This window comes from Aquarana catesbeiana, linkage group LG06 (assembly GCF_042186555.1).
Source record: "Aquarana catesbeiana isolate 2022-GZ linkage group LG06, ASM4218655v1, whole genome shotgun sequence".
Taxonomy (NCBI): domain Eukaryota; kingdom Metazoa; phylum Chordata; class Amphibia; order Anura; family Ranidae; genus Aquarana; species Aquarana catesbeiana.
Window position 1 is genome coordinate 315,351,319 of NC_133329.1, and position 21,450 is coordinate 315,372,768.

The window sequence follows — 21,450 nt, forward strand, 5'->3', positions numbered from 1 at the left end:
AAACCAAGTTACTCTCAAACCAAGGTTTTACTGTACTGTATATGCTGTATTACATTAGCACCCTACCAGTTTATCTTACGCCATTGTCGTAAACAATGTTAAGAGTTAGGTAGGCCATGGAGAGTGCAAATTTCTTTTCTGCAGCCACGGGTTGCAGGAAAGAATTTCACACGATTCCCCTATCAACACAGATACTGCCAATAGGGGAATCCCTCCTGCTGAAACATTGTGTTCTCCCAGTGGGGAAAGCCATCCCTGATGGGAGAAGACAGGGATTATTACTTAGGGCTATAGCAGGGACTAGCAATAATCGCAAGCAAATCTGGCAAGACCATTGTACCCAAGTTGAACGATAAACGTAGTACAATCCGCCTGCCCATACACGGTTCCAATCTCGGCCGTTTCCTGTTTAACCAGCCGTAATTCGAACCATCTATGGCCGGCTGTAAACATAGAACAATAATCTGGTTGGATGCCATCTTTTATCTCGTAAAAGAAAGTGACAATCAAAAAACTGGTTGAAGTTTAAATATAGTAAGTATACATCGCTATGGCACTTACCCATTTTATCTCTCACTCTTGCTAGAATAAAAACATATGCTGTACATTTAAAGTAACATTTAAATCAGTTTGTATCATTGTACCAAACCGCGTTAATCACAAATCTGATTAGTTGCCTAGGGCAATTCTAACCCATATACTTAAAGCCTAAAGTATGTGTGCGTATATTATATGGGTGAATGTGTTGGATTTGGGGATGGGGTAGTAAGTAAAATTATTCACCTGATGAGCAACTTCCAACTCCTTTGCCATTGCTTGAAACTTTTCTAGATGTACAGAAGAAAGTTCTTGTCGAAGATGCTGCAGTTCCTGGTCTTGCTGCTGTAGCCACAACTGCCTGGCCTTCTCCAATCTTTCCTCAATTTCCTTCTCTTTTTCTTGTATCCGATCTGAAAAACATACCTCCAACTCTTCCACAGCAAGTGCATGCTCATCGCGGATCTTCTGAATCTCAGTAAGATAGGAAGACTCCAAGGTGTCCAGCTTTATCAAATGGGAGGCCTCTAGGCCTTGGATATGAGCTTCGTGCTCCAAGTCACGAGACTTATGTTCTTCTTGGTGTCTCTGCAGCAACTCTGATAGACAAGATAACAAGTCCGGCTCCTGACAGCACTCTAGATCTAAGGACTGAAAATAAAGTTCCCCATCCAAATTCTGAGGTAGCGTAGATCTATTTTCCTGTAATCCAGATACACAGGTGCCAGGTTCCCATCTGTATTTCTCCTCTAATATCAGCGAGTTCGGATCTTCCTTCTGTGTCAGGAGGATGGAGATTAGCTCACTGGGCTTGTCCTTTGAGACTAAGCTCGTTTGTGGCGCTCTCAAGAGACTTTCCTGTAGGTTTGTTTTTTCCTCATGGAACTGCTTTGTCCTGGAGAAACACAGTAAATCACAATTTACCATACTAGAAAATCAACCAAGAGTGGAAGAATAACACATAAAGCATACCATGCATTTATAAACTGGGAAATACAAACAGGCCATCCGATTTTACATGTTAATAATTAATTAGAGGAGGGTTAGAGTTAAACAATAACCATATTCTCCCAGATGTCAGATTTTCAGGCTATCAGGCAGGAAAGAGCATTACAGTAGAGTTCGACCTTTGTTGTAAAATTTCACCCACCCAAGCATCAGCAAATAAAAAGCTTATAACTTAGGCCCGGTTCACACCTGGGCGTATGCGATCACAGGCAGAAGCACCGCGATTCTGCAAAACTGGGAAAAAAAAAAAAAAAAAAAAAAAAAAAAAATCGCACACTCGTTCAGGTGCCATTCATTTTCAATGGCACTTAAACTTAAATGTGGGTGCGGTTCTACCATGATTGTCGCACAACAAATCGTGCTGCAATCCTGGCAAATCACATCACACCAAGCTTTGAGCTCGTCACTCAAAAGAGGCGCAGGAGCTTTTTTTGGCCGACAAGATTTGCATGATGCAGTTTGCAGCGATCTATCACGCAACAATTGCAGCAGGACAGCACCCGGGTTTAGGTGTCAGTGAAATGGAATGGCACATGAACAAGCGTGGTGAGATTTGTCAGTTGTTGCAGAGTGTTTTGGAATCGCAGGCAGAATTGTGGCGCTTCTGCCCGTGATCGCAATTGCCCAGGTGTGAACGGGGCCTTAATGTGTCACCAAGGGCCAATTCACACCAGCGCAGCTGCAAAGAGCAGATTAATGCAAGGACAAATAAAAAACGATCATTTCCAATGTGTCCCATTTAAACCATAATGCTGTGCATGCATGTCAATGAACGTCAAAATGTATGTCAGCAGATATCACTGCGCGTTAAAACGAAAATAAAAATGGATGGAAATGAACATGCATTTTCCATACATTTTAGCGCAAGTCCGTGTGAATTGATCCTTCAGGCAAAAGTTCCCCCCCTATTTTGGATAGAGCAAGGTGGAATTATAACCAGTCAGCTTTTTACTGCCATCTGTGACATTTCAGAGATTTCCTTTCACTTCGAGCCCTTGCACACTGGGGCGGTTTGCAGGCGCTATTGCGCTAATAATAGCGCCTGCAAACCGCCCCGAAAGTGCCGCTGCTGTCATCCCAGTGTGAAAGCCCCGAGGGCTTGCACACTGGAGCGATGCGCTGGCAGGACGGTAAAAAAAAGTCCTGCCAGCAGCATCTTCGGAGCGGTGAAGGAGCGCTGTGTACACCGCTCCTGCCCATTGAAATCAATGGGACGGCGCGGCTATACCGCCGGCAATGCGCCTCTGCAGAGGCGCTTTGCGGTGGTATTTAACCCTTTCTCGGCCGCTAGCGGGGGGTAAAACCGCCCCACTAGCGGCCGCATACCGACGGTAAAACGCCGCTAATAATAGCGGCGTTTTACCGCCGACGCCGCCCCCCGCCCCAGTGTGCAAGGGCTCTTCCTATCCCATAACCAAAACAAGAAGTAAATAAATGGGCTTCAGACTAGGGTGAAGCTACATCCAACAATAACAAATAAATGGGCCAAATGGTATATGCACTTGGTCCCCTGGGGGATTAATTATAAAATTTCAACTTTTGGGGTTCTTTAAAATCTTCTGTAAAGTAGCTATCCCCCAAATCAGCTCCTCATATTCCATATGAGGCACAGTATTTAGATGAAGAAGTGCTATGGAAGATAGTGGAAGTTCCTGTCATCACTTCAGTGTGTACTTCAAGGGGACCAGTTTTCTTCTTTAGGGTTACCCTTTTTATGGGGCTGACCAGATTAGAGAAGGGTTATAATACAGCAGATATTAAGGTATAAATTATAACTTTGGGTCCAGGTTGCCGCTAGTCTATGATAGCCTGAGCTCAAAGTGGGTTGAATGAACGCAGCCATTATTCAACTCGTAACACTGAGGACATCTTGAAAGTTGAGATTTTTACTGTTGATAATTTACCACAAAGTATGCATTTAGTTAAACAAAAATCAGTAGTAATTCAGCCCATTCATGTAAAAACAGTAGCAATTAATATATGGATTACTTGTATGGACTAGTATATTCCAGCTGCATGTATGCAAATAAGCCAGCCCCATGCTGTGTCTAAGGTTATGGACATATATAGTATACATTCAACTTTACCATCAGAGACAACACTTTCTCACTGGAATCTGCTTAAGTCTGGCTCCCTCTAAACAAGGGGCAAACACCATGAGAAAAAAAATGGTTACAGGGGAGGAACCATCTATTTGACAGCCTCAGCTCTGTTCCTGCGAGTCCCTCTCCTCCAATCAGCTCTCAGAACTCTCCTCACTGATGTCAACTTCATCTCTCCGGTCCCAGCTTTTCAGAGCAGGTAAACAGGTACCGCTTATGTAGGGGGATTGGTTTCATCTGTGTATAACCTGAGGCCCCTCACTTCACTGGGTATATGAAGGTTTACAACCACTTTAAACTTTCCAAAGGGTCATGACCATGGGGCAGAGGTATAAATGCTGCTGGGGAAGGGGGAGAAAGGCCAAAATGCAATTAGTCTAAAAGTGCACTTATCCTTTAACCGCTTCAGCCCCGGAAGATATTACCCCCTTCCTGACCAGAGCACTTTTTGCGATTTGGCACTGCGTCGCTTTAACTGACAATTGCGCAGTCGTGCGGCATTGCACCCAAACAACATTGACGTCCTTTTTTCCCACAAATAGAGCTTTCTTTTGGTGGTATTTGATCTAGGGCTGCAACTAACGATTATTTTCATGGCCGATTATTGTTTCGATTAATCGATTAATATCTATATGCGGTGGTAAATAAAAATAACCAACTATATGGTTAGGGAGCAAAATATCTAATCCACTCTGAGAATAACAGACAGAAGAGATATACTGTATATACTATAAGAGGAGATATACTGTATATACTATTAGAGGAGAGATCAGAATGTTCGTTCGATTTTCTAATCGTTAGTGGGGTCAAATCAACGTTCATTTTCAACCACAGTGATGGGAAAATTTGGAAATAATAGAAAACTTCTTGGTCAAAGGAATTATCAGGCACTGTATGTGGTTTTCGTTCAGAGATTACAATTATTTTAAAAACAGAATGTTAAAAACAAGTGAAAATTTGAAACATTCTTTCATTCATCGAATGTACAAAAATTTTCGTATGAATATTCTCATCTGAAAATTGATCAGTGTGGCCAGCATAAGGCTCGGTGCACACCTATGCAGTTTGCTTTTGATCTGTTTCTGCAGTGCTCTTTGCTGTGCGTTTTGATTTTTGCGCATGTGATTTTGCTGCGATTTGCGTTTTTGCATTTTTTTTTGCCCAATTTGTTGTTGGGCAGATTAAAAAACACAAATTGCTGCAAAACCACATTAAATGCTTTTCTGCAGCTTCTCCACTGAAGTATATTGAACCAAAAAAGCACCGTTTTGCGTTAAAAAGTCACTGACGCTTTCCAATACGCAGCGGCTGAAAAAGCATAGATGTGAACGCGTCCCATAGGAAACCATGTAAATGAACTGTAGTCCGTTTCTGCACAAAGCACCAAAAAACACAGATGTGAACCAGGTCTAAGACGTTTAGTAACATAATGGGGTTAAAAAAAACTAAAATAAGCCCTTTATAGTACAAAAAAGCAAATAATTGCTCTTGTAAGGGGTTCATTTTTTTACTGTAGAACTGTGAAAGTAATATTTACAGTAGCGATTATTTGCTCTTTTTGTACTATAAAGGGCTAATTTTATTATTTTTAACCCCATTATGTTACTGGCCAATTAATCGATTATGAAAATAGTAATCGATTAATTTCATAATCGATTAGTTGTCGATTAATCGATTAGCTGTTTCAGCCCTAATTTGATCACATCTGCGGTTTTTATTGTTTGCGCTATAAACAAAAAAAAAGAGCAACAATTTTGGAAAAAAAAAAAAAAAAAATGCATTATTTTTTACTTTTTGCAATAATAACTATCCCCCCAAAAAATATATTAAAAAAAAAAAACTATTTTTTTCCTCAGTTTAGGCCGATATATATTCTTATACATAATTTTGGTAAAAAAAAATAAAAAAAAAAAAAAAAATCGCAATAAGCGCATATCGATTGGTTTGCGTAAAAGTTATAGCGTCTACAAAATAGGGGATATTTTTATTTATTTATTTTTTTTACTAGTAATGGCGGTGATCTTCGATTTTTAATCAGGACTGTGACATTATGGCGGACACGGACAATTTTGACACATTTTTGGGACCATTGGCATTTTTTTACAGGGATCAGTGCTATAAAAATGCATCGATTACTGTTAAAAAGGTCACTGGTAGTGAAGGGGTTAACCACTAGGGGGCGATCAAGGGGTTAATGTGTTCCCTAGCGTGTGTTCTGAAGGGGAGAGGGGACTGTGTAGGGGAGATAACAGATCGCTGTTCATACTCTGTATGAACAGACAATCTGTCTGTTCTCCCCTCAGAGAACGGGGATCTGTGTGTCTTACACACACAGATCCCAGTTCTCCGTGTTCCCCGAGCGATCGAGGAAGCCTGGCGGCGATCACGACTGCCGGGCACTCGCATCGGCTCCGTGGGCGAGCATGCGCCCACCCCTAGTGGGCAAATATAAAACCGACGTAACATGACAGCAAATCGCGCAGCCGAGCCATGCTGCCGCAGCACAACTGCAACGTCTGGTCGGTAAGCGGTTAAAGCAACACAATTTTATTAGGATTTTACATTTAATAAACAGAGGTGAGCTTTTAAGGCCTAAAGAGAGATACACAGTGTTAAATGCTTCACAAGTGCTTACTGAAACATACATTTTAGTAAAATGGCAGTGTTAAGGTCTAAAGCTGACACATAAAAGGCCTATACTATCTGTCAGTGCTCCAGAAAGGGGGGCTGCAAAACCTTTTGAATTTCCGTCACAGAAAAGATTAGGACCTTAGTACATTTAAAAAAATATTTTTTTTACACTGTCATTTTACATTTTTTTTGCTCATCACTGTTATTGCTGTCATAAGGAATGTAAAACATCCCTTGTGACAGTAATTGGTAGCACAGATCCCAAACCTCTCCTCTACACTTCAAAGTATTCAAAAGGTCAATATCTGCATTTTTGAATACTTAATTTTTTTAAAACTGGCGTCTTTAAGATGTCAGTGATCCAGGAAGGGATGTCATGGCATTGCCTCCGGATCACTAGATTCGAGACCCGAACGAAGCATCAGCTTTGTTCGGGTCTTCGGCCAGCCGGCGGATGTGCTGGCGGGTTGCTCGGGCCTCCCGATGGGACAGGAGAGCGGCGTGCTGAGCCACATCGGTTGTTATTACAGTAAAGCTGACAATCCGCTCTAAAACCCCTTGAAGCAATATCAGTAATATTGCTCAGTTTTTTTACCGATACTTCTAAAAAAGTGAATATCGGCCGCCGAATCGGTCGATCCCTAATATATGTATTTTTATTAATATTTTGTTGTTATTTACATCTAACCATTCATTACAAAAAAAAAAAAAAAAATGATATGAACATATACCCAGTGAAGTGAACAGCCTCAGATGATACACAGATGAAACAAATCTCCCTAGATAAAGTTTTACATGTATATCTGCTGTCTTCTGCTTGCTACAACCCCTGGCAAAAAGTATAGAATGCTCATTCAATTGTGTAAAAGAAAAAAAAAAAAAAAAAAAAAAAAAAAGACATGCCCCAAAACTATCATAGAACATTCCAACGTCTGGCTTTAAGAAACACAAATAAAAAAGAAAATAAAAAAGAAAATAAATAAATAAATAAAAAAAAAAAAAAAGAGAAAAAAAAACGTAGGTCATTTGCAACTGTTTTTGCAGATCAAGCAGAGGAAAAATAAAAATTAAGTCACTCAATTCTGAGGAAAACGTTATGGAAATCACCATGTACTGTGCAGTTCTAACAACAGCTGTATCAGATTACATCCTGAATTATGGAATAAGAAAAGTGTCCAAAACTTCTGCATTTATTGAAGATTTAATGATTGTCAACTCCCCGTACCTTTACCTGACATGCAACATAGCATCAAGGATTGTGGAAATTTGCATGTTTTCTTCAGGCGGTCCTAATCATACATTTCATTGGAATGGCACCAAACAAAAGTTCCAGCATCATCACCCTTCCCAATGCAGATTCGCGATTCATCACTGAATATTAATTTCATCCACGATTGCTTTTCTTTAGCCCACTGTAACCTTGTTTTTTTTCTGTTTAGGTGATGGTTTTCATTTGGCTTTTCTGTATGTAAATCCCATTCCTTTATCCAATGTCTAAGGCTTCATGTACACGGGGCTCTCCCGAACGATTTAACTTGACAGCTAGAAACCGGTGTCCAAAAACGGCCCTTTAGCCGCGTTTGTAAAAATAGGATTTTTTAAAACAGCTTACCTGTAAAATCCTTTTCTTTCGATGGACATCAGAGCCACAGTAATTACTGATGGTTATATAGGGTATCACTGGTGACTGGACACTGGCACACCCTATCAGAAAGTTCAACCCCCTATATAATCCCTCCCCTTGCAGGGATACCTCAGTTTTGTAGCCAAGCAATATAGTGTATTAGAAGAGGGGCAGGACCTCTGTGTCCCGTGATGTCCATCGAAAGAAAAGGATTTTACAGGTAAGCGGTTTAAAAAAATCCTATTTTCTTCCTCGAACATCACGGGACACAGAGCCATAGTAATTACTGATGGGATGTCCCAGAGCAATGCTACCTGAGGGGGGGAAACCACGACCAAGTAGGGTGCAATCAGACCTGAGGACCCTGTACAGCTGCCTGCAGCACACTACACCCAAAGGCGATATCCTCATGCCTTCTCACATCCACCTGATAGAATCTGGTGAATGTATGGACTGAAGACCAGGTTGCGGCCTTACAGATTTGAGCCATAGAGGCCTGGTGATGCACTGCCCAAGAAGCACCAATAGCCCTTGTGGAATGTGCCCTGATCTGAAACGGAGGAATCTTCTGTTTCAAACCGTAAGCCTGAATAATCAACTGATGAATCCATTTAGAAATGGTAGCTTTTAACGCTGCCTGTCCTCTATTGGGACCCTCTGGAAGCACGAACAAAACATCCGTTTTGCGAATCTGAGCAGTTGCCTCGAGATAGGCCTTGACTGCTCTTACTACATCAAATATATATACAATAATTCTGCGCTACTAAAAAGGAGGGAAAGCAGCTAACACAACCAACAAATGTAAAGAACAGACAAGGAAACAAAATGAGTGTAGCGCTAAAAGGGGGGGGGGATAAAAGTATATATGGCTTAAGAACTGGCAGTTCAAAGTTCGAATGCTGACAAAAACATCTTTGGAGAGAATTTGAAAGATGAGATATAAAGTCCTCTGGAACAAATTTTTGACCGTGGTACAAATCCTCTATGGAGAGAGCCCACACACCACCAATGATAATAAGGAGGCTTACCAGACTTGGTGGACCCGACAAGGCATACGCCAGGTGGGGTCAAACAGGCTTGGGTGGTGCTGGGCTGGAACGGATGCTGAAGAGCAGGGATGGTGGAATGACTTCCACGTGACTGTGTTCCTTGGACGTGGTCAGGCTCAGAGGTCGTGGCACTCAAATCCGTGTTGGAATGTATAGAGGAAGGAAAGGATGGGCCAAATAGTGTAAATCCGTATTGATTAAAAATTTAGTAAAATAATAGTATACACTTACATGGAAAATGTCTAAAGAACAGCGCTGTGAAGGAATGGCGACAGTGGGGTCCTACCCGACGCGTTTCGTCTGCATAGACGTCATCTGGGGGGATCCCCCCACTGTAGCCAACAGAATATATATATAAAGAAACCAAAAAATTATGCAAAGCAGCTCCACGGACACTCAAAACGTCACTTCCGGTATCGGGGGAAGATGGCCGAACGGCGTGCGTTCCATGCCAGCCGCCATGCATTCCACGCCTCATAGTGAAGGGCGCCGGAAGTGAAGCAAAATCAAATAAAGAGAAATAAAGTGAGGTACAAAGCCTCTATGTGGTTAATATGAGAAAACCTTATCCCTGGTCCCGAGTGGGAGTGTGTACATGGATCTCAGTGAAGTGATACAAAGGATGTGATGTGCGCACGCACCGAGAAAACTTGCGGTGTACTGCGCATGTGTCGGAAAAACGAACGACGGAATGACGTCAAAAAGTCCGAGCGGCGTACGAGGAAGTGCATAGGTGCGTGCATAATGCAGGCCTCCGAAGGGGGCGGGCAAGATGCAAATACCTGGGTATCCAAGGTAACAAGCCAAGGCCCCGGGAACGCCGAAAAGACGTCCAAAATATAAAACCATGTAGAAAATGACACAAGCCGTAGTGACAAGCCATAACGTCATCAGTACATAGGGGGAGATAACGTGATGTGTGAATGTCAGTGTATTAATACAATGACATCTAAGTGTCTTGATTTGTGCATTCCAGTGTTGCTAAAAAAAAAAAATGAAGAAGAAAGTGTGCAGGTCAAAAAATGTCGATAATGGTATGAGATAAAATGGCATAAAAGGACCTGGATTCTCATAGGAAAGAAACCAAAGGACTAATTTCTAAAGGGGGTTAGAATGTTACAACCACCAATAAAAATGCACACTCGTGGAGCTGGTTTACATGTAAAATTGACATATAACTATCACAAGTATGTAAAATGTAAATAAAACAGGATGGTGTTCTTATAAGAAAATTAAAATGACCATTCATATATACAAGGTATTGTGATTGGAATCAGATGGACAAAAGAGGGAAACAAAAAAAGGAAGAGAGATGCAGTATAATGAGGATATATATATATACGGATTAAATAAATGAAACTTGATGCAAAAGTGTAGAGGATTATTTATGGTGAGGAAAGAGAACATCTGTGAAAGGGGCAAATATGATGTCAACCTCAGGCTTTGTTGATAAAGGCGTTGACATCAACTTCAACGTTCATGCCTAATGGGTGGAGTGTGCGGAGCTCATGGATCCAGTAAGTCTCCAAACGAGACACACCCCTGGTCATGGCCCCACCCCTCCAAGGAGGGACATATCTGTCGATGACCACGAATTGTGTGCCTTCAATCACACGATTGTGTTGTAACTTATAGTGACGAGGGACAGTGTGTTTAGTGTCACCCCCTTTAATAAGTGCAATGTGTTCCGCCACTCTTATTGAAAAGGAACGAATGGTGCGGCCCACATATTGTTTACCGCAATGACAGGTAATCAGGTACACAATATAACTGGTGGTACAAGTGCAAAATCGTCTGAGTATGTCCTGTGAGTAACTGATGACCTGAATGATACTGTCTTTCTACCTATGCCTGAATTATGCTGGCAAACAGTACATCTCCTACAAGAGTAAAATCCATCCATCTCATAGAAGAGGGGTTGGCGTATAGGAGGGTTGATGATGTTTGGGGCGATCTTGCTCTGCAGGGTTGGGGCTCCCTTAAAGATAACTTTGGCCTTATCAGGTAGCACATTGCCCAAAATGCGGTCATTCTTGAGGATGTCCCAATGTTTGGTAAGGATGGCTTTGATGCATCTGTGTTGGTTGGAAAAGGAGGTCAATAAGGACCACCTAAAGGCGTCATCTGATTCTCTCATGGGCCTATCTGCCAGAAGGGATTCCCTATTAGTTGCAAGGGCATGTTGGTATTCACGGTCAACAAGACAGGGGTCGTAATCCTTATCTATAAACTTGGCCTTAAGAAGTGCCGATTGTGATGTAAAGGAGTCGGTAGTTGAGCAGTTTCTTCTTAATCTAAGAAACTGACTCCGCGGTACCGAATCAAGCCAAGACCGGTGGTGACAGCTATCAGGTGGTATGAAGCTATTCCGGTCTGTGGCTTTGAAGTGTGTCTTGAACTGAAAAGCACCATCATGTAACTCTATCTCCAGGTCCAAGAAATTGATTTTATGGTTACTAGCTGTATGGGATAGGGAGATGCCACGGTCGTTGTCATTCAAGCGTGCAAAGAATGAATCCAATGTCTTAGCACTACCCTTCCATAGGAGGAGGATGTCGTCAATATACCGGGCCCAGACAATCAGGGATGGATCCCTGTTGGTATAGACGACATCCTCCTCCCACTTCGCCATAAATAGATTGGCGAGGCTAGGGGCGAACTTAGCGCCCATAGCCACGCCACGTAGTTGGAGATAAAATTGCTGGTCAAACCAGAAGTAACTACGTTTGGTGGCGAATTCAAGTAACTCGATAACAAAAGCACACTGGAAGGGAGCAATGGTAGGTTCCTTCTCCAAAAAATATTGAACCGCCTCCAATCCCTTGTCCTGGGGTATACAGGTGTACAGGGAGGCGACATCGGCAGTGGCAATAATATGATCACCCTGTAGATTCAGACTCTCAAGTAGACGTATGGTGGCCCCTGTATCCTTCAAATAAGAAGGCATACGCCTAACGATGGGTTGCAAGTAAAAATCAATGTATCGGCCTATACGTGAGGTGACAGAGTCTATCCCACTCACGATAGGCCGACCAGGAGGCTGTACTGGGTTCTTGTGCACCTTGGGTAAATAATAAATGGTAGGGACCCTAGGTGCTAAGGGTACCAAAAAATCTCTTTCCTTTTTGTTTAAAATACCTTGGTCATAACCCCTCTTTATAATGACAGAAAGCTCTCTTTTAAAAGAAGGTGTGGGATTGTTGGGCAATGTTTTATATGTATCAGGTTCCTCGAGGATCCTATACATTTCAGACATGTAATCCTTCTTGTCCAGAACAACAATGCCACCCCCCTTGTCAGCCGGACGGATGACAAGGTCCTTCTGTAGACACAAAGATTTAAAGCCTTGGTTAGAAAAAGGGTAATGATATATGCCTTTCTCAGGGAGTTCAGCCAGATCCTTAAGGACCAAATCCCTAAATATAGTGATGGCTGGCGCCATGGGAACAGGTGGGGTGAATAATGAGGGATTGGACAGACCAGAGTGGACTGTCCCCGAAGTAGCGCTAATCTCGTTTCTGATCGGGTTAGAGACAAGATAGCGTTGAATAAAGGGGCCAAGGTGATGAGAGGCCAAGGTGTTTTTAATCTGAGCACCAAACCACTTACTGATGAAGAGTTTTCAGTGCTTGACAAGGGACTTAAATTTGCCCCCCCTAAGAAGCTCGATCGGTTTGATACATTTATGGACATCCATAAATTTACACGCAAATTACATATTCAACGCTATCTTGTCTCTAACCCGATCAGAAACGAGATTAGCGCTACTTCGGGGACAGTCCACTCTGGTCTGTCCAATCCCTCATTATTCACCCCACCTGTTCCCATGGCGCCAGCCATCACTATATTTAGGGATTTGGTCCTTAAGGATCTGGCTGAACTCCCTGAGAAAGGCATATATCATTACCCTTTTTCTAACCAAGGCTTTAAATCTTTGTGTCTACAGAAGGACCTTGTCATCCGTCCGGCTGACAAGGGGGGTGGCATTGTTGTTCTGGACAAGAAGGATTACATGTCTGAAATGTATAGGATCCTCGAGGAACCTGATACATATAAAACATTGCCCAACAATCCCACACCTTCTTTTAAAAGAGAGCTTTCTGTCATTATAAAGAGGGGTTATGACCAAGGTATTTTAAACAAAAAGGAAAGAGATTTTTTGGTACCCTTAGCACCTAGGGTCCCTACCATTTATTATTTACCCAAGGTGCACAAGAACCCAGTACAGCCTCCTGGTCGGCCTATCGTGAGTGGGATAGACTCTGTCACCTCACGTATAGGCCGATACATTGATTTTTACTTGCAACCCATCGTTAGGCGTATGCCTTCTTATTTGAAGGATACAGGGGCCACCATACGTCTACTTGAGAGTCTGAATCTACAGGGTGATCATATTATTGCCACTGCCGATGTCGCCTCCCTGTACACCTGTATACCCCAGGACAAGGGATTGGAGGCGGTTCAATATTTTTTGGAGAAGGAACCTACCATTGCTCCCTTCCAGTGTGCTTTTGTTATCGAGTTACTTGAATTCGCCACCAAACGTAGTTACTTCTGGTTTGACCAGCAATTTTATCTCCAACTACGTGGCGTGGCTATGGGCGCTAAGTTCGCCCCTAGCCTCGCCAATCTATTTATGGCGAAGTGGGAGGAGGATGTCGTCTATACCAACAGGGATCCATCCCTGATTGTCTGGGCCCGGTATATTGACGACATCCTCCTCCTATGGAAGGGTAGTGCTAAGACATTGGATTCGTTCTTTGCACGCTTGAATGACAACGACCGTGGCATCTCCCTATCCCATACAGCTAGTAACCATAAAATCAATTTCTTGGACCTGGAGATAGAGTTACATGATGGTGCTTTTCAGTTCAAGACACACTTCAAAGCCACAGACCAGAATAGCTTCATACCACCTGATAGCTGTCACCACCGGTCTTGGCTTGATTCGGTACCGCGGAGTCAGTTTCTTAGATTAAGAAGAAACTGCTCAACTACCGACTCCTTTACATCACAATCGGCACTTCTTAAGGCCAAGTTTATAGATAAGGATTACGACCCCTGTCTTGTTGACCGTGAATACCAACATGCCCTTGCAACTAATAGGGAATCCCTTCTGGCAGATAGGCCCATGAGAGAATCAGATGACGCCTTTAGGTGGTCCTTATTGACCTCCTTTTCCAACCAACACAGATGCATCAAAGCCATCCTTACCAAACATTGGGACATCCTCAAGAATGACCGCATTTTGGGCAATGTGCTACCTGATAAGGCCAAAGTTATCTTTAAGGGAGCCCCAACCCTGCAGAGCAAGATCGCCCCAAACATCATCAACCCTCCTATACGCCAACCCCTCTTCTATGAGATGGATGGATTTTACTCTTGTAGGAGATGTACTGTTTGCCAGCATAATTCAGGCATAGGTAGAAAGACAGTATCATTCAGGTCATCAGTTACTCACAGGACATACTCAATCAGACGATTTTGCACTTGTACCACCAGTTATATTGTGTACCTGATTAACTGTCATTGCGGTAAACAATATGTGGGCCGCACCATTCGTTCCTTTTCAATAAGAGTGGCGGAACACATTGCACTTATTAAAGGGGGTGACACTAAACACACTGTCCCTCGTCACTATAAGTTACAACACAATCGTGTGATTGAAGGCACACAATTCGTGGTCATCGACAGATATGTCCCTCCTTGGAGGGGTGGGGCCATGACCAGGGGTGTGTCTCGTTTGGAGACTTACTGGATCCATGAGCTCCGCACACTCCACCCATTAGGCATGAACGTTGAAGTTGATGTCAACGCCTTTATCAACAAAGCCTGAGGTTGACATCATATTTGCCCCTTTCACAGATGTTCTCTTTCCTCACCATAAATAATCCTCTACACTTTTGCATCAAGTTTCATTTATTTAATCCGTATATATATATCCTCATTATACTGCATCTCTCTTCCTTTTTTTGTTTCCCTTTTTTGTCCATTTGATTCCAATCACAATACCTTGTATATATGAATGGTCATTTTAATTTTCTTATAAGAACACCATCCTGTTTTATGTACGTTACACATACAGATGATGCCTTTTACATACTTGTGATAGTTATATGTCAATTTTACATGTAAACCAGCTCCACGAGTGTGCATTTTTATTGGTGGTTATAACATTCTAACCCCCTTTAGAAATTAGTCCTTTGGTTTCTTTCCTATGAGAATCCAGGTCCTTTTATGCCATTTTATCTCATACCATTATCGACATTTTTTGACCTGCACACTTTCTTCTTCTTTTTTTTTTTTTTTAGCAACACTGGAATGCACAAATCAAGACACTTAGATGTCATTGTATTAATACACTGACATTCACACATCACGTTATCTCCCCCTATGTACTGATGACGTTATGGCCTGTCACTACGGCTTTTGTCATTTTCTACATGGTTTTATATTTTGGACGTCTTTTCGGCGTTCCCGGGGCCTTGGCTTGTTACCTTGGATACCCAGGTATTTGCATCTTGCCCGCCCCCTTCGGAGGCCTGCATTATGCACGCACCTATGCACTTCCTCGTACGCCGCTCGGACTTTTTGACGTCATTCTGTCGTCCGTTTTTCCGACACATGCGCAGTACACCGCAAGTTTTCTCGGTGCGTGCGCACATCACATCCTTTGTATCACTTCACTGAGATCCATGTACAAACTCCCACTCGGGACCAGGGATAAGGTTTTCTCATATTAACCACATAGAGGCTTTGTACCTCACTTTATTTCTCTTTATTTGATTTTGCTTCACTTCCGGCGCCCTTCACTATGAGGCGTGGAACGCATGGCGGCTGGCGTGGAATGCACGCCGTTCGGCCATCTTCCCCCGATACCGGAAGTGACGTTTTGAGCGTCCGTGGAGCTGCTTTGCATAATTTTTTATGGTTTCTTTAAATATATTCTGTTGGCTACAGTGGGGGGATCCCCCCAGATGACGTCTATGCAGACAAAACGCGTCGGGTAGGACCCCACTGTCGCCATTCCTTCACAGCGCTGTTCTTTAGACATTTTCCATGTAAGTGTATACTATTATTTTACTAAATTTTTAATCAATACGGATTTACACTATTTGGCCCATCCTTTCCTTCCTCTATACATTCCAACACGGATTTGAGTGCCACGACCTCTGAGCCTGACCACGTCCAAGGAACACAGTCACGTGGAAGTCATTCCACCATCCCTGCTCTTCAGCATCCGTTCCAGCCCAGCACCACCCAAGCCTGTTTGACCCCACCTGGCGTATGCCTTGTCGGGTCCACCAAGTCTGGTAAGCCTCCTTATTATCATTGGTGGTGTGTGGGCTCTCTCCATAGAGGATTTGTACCACGGTCAAAAATTTGTTCCAGAGGACTTTATATCTCATCTTTCAAATTCTCTCCAAAGATGTTTTTGTCAGCATTCGAACTTTGAACTGCCAGTTCTTAAGCCATATATACTTTTATCCCCCCCCCCCCCCCTTTTAGCGCTACACTCATTTTGTTTCCTTGTCTGCTCTTACTACATCCAATTAATGTAGTGATCTCTCTTCCGGAGAACAGGGATCTGGAAAAAAGGAAGGCAGAACAATGTCTTGGTTTAAATGAAAATCAGAAACCACCTTTGGTAAAAAACTAGGATGAGGGCGCAATACCACTCTATCCTTGTGTACAATCAAATAAGGCTCCTTACAAGAAAGGGCTGCTAATTCTGAAACTCTTCTAGCAGAAGAGATGGCTACCAGAAAAATTAACTTCCTTGTCAACAAGACCAAAGGAATCTGACCTATTGGTTCAAAAGGCTGTTTCTGTAACACAGCCAGGACCAAGTTCAAGTCCCAGGGGTTTAGGGGTGCCCTAACCGGAGGATTTGCGTCACCCCCTGTGTAAAGTTTCGGACCAAAGAATGCGAAGCAAGTGGCCGTTGAAATAATACTGATAAGGCCGAGACCTGGCCCTTGATGGTACTCAAGGCCAGCTTCATCCCTAAACCCAATTGTAGAAAATCAAGAATTCTACCTATCACATATCTTCTGGGATGCCAACCCCTGGATTCACACCAGGCTACATAAGCTTTCCAGACTCTATGATAAATCATTCTGGAAGCTGGCTTCCTTGCATTGATCAAGGAAGATATTACAGGACCTGAAAGCCCACGACTCTTCAGAACGTGGGTCTCAATAGCCAAACCGTCAAATTTAGCGTTTGTAAGGCAGGATGGAACACTGGACCTTGAGATAACAGGTCTGGGCGTACCGGTAGGGTCCACGGGGAACCCACCGTCATCCTTACTATTTCCGCATACCACATCCTTCTGGGCCAAGCGGGGGCCACCAGAAGTACTGACTTCCTTTCCTGCCTGATCCTGCGAAGAAGTCGCGGCAGTAGCAGAATAGGCGGGAATGCATAAATCAGTGAGAACCGATGCCACGGAGTCACCAACGCATCCGTCCCGCATGCAAGAGGATCTTTCGTCCTTGCCACAAATCTGTCTATCTTTTTGTTGAAACATAATTTTTATCTAAAACGTGTCTATTGTATGTGAATCACACGTGAAAAATAAAAAAGTGGCGCTACCTAATACTAAATTTTACCCTTACAGAGACTAATTACTCTAACTAGTGAACACCTATTACAGTGTATATCATAACAAAAATTACATATGTAAAAATTATGGTGAACACCAAGTGAACAAAATTACAAGTTTTAGCATATATAAACAATCCTAAAGGATGAAGATATAAAGTTGTTATATATATACTTTGGCGTGTATAAAAATTGTGATCTAGTGACAGAAACAAAAGTTCATTAAAATTCGTGCCAAAAAGTCCTCAAAACACCATGTGTAGAATCTTCTTGCAAGAACTTCCACCACACCCGGGTGTTCGATGAGCCCACTCCCAGTGAAAAACTCACTCACCAGCTCCAATTGCCCCCACTTGCGTGTAAGGCTGTAAAGCTTAAAGGGGTTGTAAAGGTAAATTTAAAAAAAAAAAAAAAAAATAACAAACATGTTATACTTATCTTCACTGTGCAGCTCGTTCTGCACAGAGTGGCCCTGAACCTGGTCTTCTGGGGTCCCTCGGCGGCTGTTTCAGCTCCTCCCCGCAAGAACTAACCACCTTAATGCGAGCTCCCTCGCATGGTGGTTAGTTATTGCGGGCACGCTCCCATGATACAGCCGGCGGCTATAGCCGCTCACTGTACCACTCTGCCCCGCCGCCCAGCGCGCCGCGTCATTGGATGTGATTGACAGCAGCGCGAGCCAATGGCTGCGCTGCTTCCAATCCATCCACTGTAGCCAATCAGCGGCCAGCCTGAGCGGAGGAATAGATGTCGGGAGCGAGAAGCTGTTTTTCGAGGGGTCAGGTAAGTAAAACGGGGGGGCTGGGGGCGGCGGTATTGTCAGAAGTTTTTTCACCTTAATGCATGGAATGCATTAAGGTGAAAAAATGTTTACCTTTACAACCCCTTTAATGATTCCAAATCACTGGGATTCAGCTCACTATTTCTCCATCCAAGTACATGTGCAAATTATGTTCCATAAGTGAAATGAGAAAAAATGCTCCAGATGGTGTGATAAGATAAAACCAGTTTATTAACACACTCCAAACAAATCTACAATGGTTAAACTCACACTATAAAAATATAAAACTTGCACAGCAACCTCCACAGCACACTGTGTAAACAGCATACAACACAGCAACTTGTAAACCTCCTGAGGGTATGCGGTCACGGTGGACCCGAGATAAGCAGGTGTCTAGTACGATTATCTCACCCACTCCTCGTTCGCCCCACTGCTAGACCGGGTCTGTTCCTAGGTAGGCTACAACGCAACGCTCGTCCCTCTATACGTCACTCGTTAGTGATGTCCACCACTGCTCGACCACGCCTCGACATGTTTCGTCACGCCTGTGACTTATTCACGGGATAGGCCGCCCCGCGTGTCCATCAATCCTTATATACCCTCCCGTCTGTGACTGACAGAGGATATTTTAGTGCGCATGCGCCCTACGTGTACATCGCGCCTGCGCAGTAATCGTGTCCCCGTGAGCGCAAACCCCCTATTGCTTGGGAACGCTACTCAATGGGTCCTGAAGCATCGGACTGTCTTGGCTGTCAACTTTATATATGCATTTATTAGATGTAATTATCTTTCAATCACATATTATTTAGTAGTGAGAGGTACTTAATTTACTGCTTCTAAATATAAAATACCGGACCCTAAATGTTAACCTTTTCTGTACTGGTTGCTTTAGCAATATTGCTCAAACAAATCAAACGTCACCAAGCAACCTCCTCTTCACAAATTTCATAAAGAGTGAATAAACTATGATCGTACACAACAATAAAAACATTCATTTAAAATTACACATATTCATAAAAAGCAATAGGGGGTTTGCGCTCACGGGGACACGATTACTGCGCAGGCGCGATGCACATGTAGGGCGCATGCGCACTAAAATATTCTCTGTCAGTCACGGACGGGAGGGTATAAAAGGATTGATGGACACGCGGGGCGGCCTATCCTATGAATAAGTCACAGGCTTGACGAAACATGTCGGGGCGTGGCCGAGCAGTGGTGGACATCGCTAACGAGTGACGTATAGAGGGACGAGCGTTGCGGTGTAGCCTATCTAGGAACAGGCCGGGTCTAGCAGTGGGGCGAACAAGGAGTGGGCGAGATAATCATACTAGACGCCTGCTTATCTCGGGTCCACCGTGACCGCATACCCTCAGGAGGTTTACAAGTTGCTGTGTTGTATATTGTTTACACTGTGTGCTGTGGAGGTTGCTGCGCAAGTTTTATATTTTTATAGTGTGAGTTTAACCATTAGAGATTTGTTTGGAGTGTGTGTTAATAAACTGGTTTTGCGTTATCACACCATCTGGAGCATTTTTCTCATTTCACATATGGAACATAATTTGCACGTGTACTTGGATGGAGAAATTGTGAGCTGAATCCCGGTGATTTGGAATCATTAGGCTTTACAGCCTTACACGCAAGTGGGGGCAATTGGAGCTGGTGAGTTTTTCACTGGGAGTGGGCTCATCGAACACCCGGGTGTGGTGGAAGTTCTTGCAAGAAGATTCTACACATGGTGTTTTGAGGACTTTTTGGCACGAATTTAAATGAACTTTTGTTTCTATCACTAGATCACAATTTTTATACACGCCAAAGTATATATATAACAACTTTATATCTTCATCCTTTAGGATTGTTTATATATATAATATTTTTTGCAGTACTGACACTGTGCTAAAACTTGTAATTTTGTTCACTTGGTGCTCACCATAATTTTTACATATGTAATTTTTGTTATGATGATATACACTGTAATAGGTGTTCACTAGTTAAGAGTAATTAGTCTCTGTAAGGGTAAAATTTCGTTTTAGGTAGCGCCACTTTTTAATTTTTCACGTGTGATTCACATATAACAGACACGTTTTAGATACAAATTATATGTTTTATTAGATTTTTTCACAACGTGGCAGCTTGAGTTAGACATCTGCATCAACATTTATCATTAATTAAGTAGGTGTTCATTCCGAGGCGCAGTGGTGGGGAACAAGGTATAGAGGGGGGCTGTTATACTTTGGAGACCATTTATTAGCAGATTATCTTTTTGTTGAATCGGGATGCAAAGAGATCTACATCTGGAACTCCCCATCTTTGGCATATGGCCCAAAAGACGTCGGGATGTAGAGACCATTCCCCTGGAAGTAACTGCTGGCGACTTAGATAGTCCGCCTGCCAGTTCTCTATCCCTGGAATGAATACTGCCGATATGCATGGCACATGCATCTCTGCCCAGACTAAGATCTGGTTCACCTCCTTTTGAGCAGCTCGGCTCCGGGTGCCTCCCTGATGATTGACATAGGCCACTGCTGTGGCATTGTCGGACTGGATCTTGACCGAGCAACCCTGTAGCCTGATAGTCCAGGCTTTTAGGGCTAGATATACCGCCCGGATCTCCAGAATGTTGATGGGTAAGGTCCTCTCTGTCTTGGACCATACCCCCTGAACCGCAGACTGTTCCAGAACTGCTCCCCAACCTGACAGACTGGCATCTGTTGTTACCACTGTCCAGGTAACCGGTAGAAAGGATTTCCCCTTCTGCAGGTTTTCGGGTATGAGCCACCAATTGAGGCTCTGACGCACCGCATGCGACAGGTGCATCGGAAAGTCTAACGCCTGAACCTTCTTGTTCCAGGCCGACAGAATACTGTGTTGCAGTAGTCTTGAATGGAACGGAGCATAAGGAACTGCTTCAAATGAAAACACCATCTTCCCTAGCAGCCTCATACAAAGGCGGACAGAAGGACCCTTCTTGGTCCTGACTGCCAGAATCAGCTCCCTTAAAGCAGTGATCTTTGCCTGAGGTAGAAATATTTTCTCCTGGCTTGTATCTATGATCAGACCTAAATACTCCAGTCTTCTTACGGGTTTTAGGAAAGATTTTTCTAGGTTGAGGAT

General features: G+C 43.2%; 1 protein-coding gene across 4 annotated transcripts in view; it reads right to left on the bottom strand.

The window, feature by feature from the left end:
• The window catches only part of PCNT (pericentrin), a 273,910-nt gene that overhangs the window by 148,698 nt on the left and 103,762 nt on the right, over nucleotides 1–21,450 (bottom strand). For all 4 annotated transcript variants that reach the window (XM_073633695.1, XM_073633698.1, XM_073633694.1 and 1 more), the window contains one exon: nucleotides 784–1,432. In XM_073633695.1, coding sequence (XP_073489796.1) covers nucleotides 784–1,432 — 649 coding nt within the window. The remainder of the gene's footprint in view (nucleotides 1–783; nucleotides 1,433–21,450) is intronic.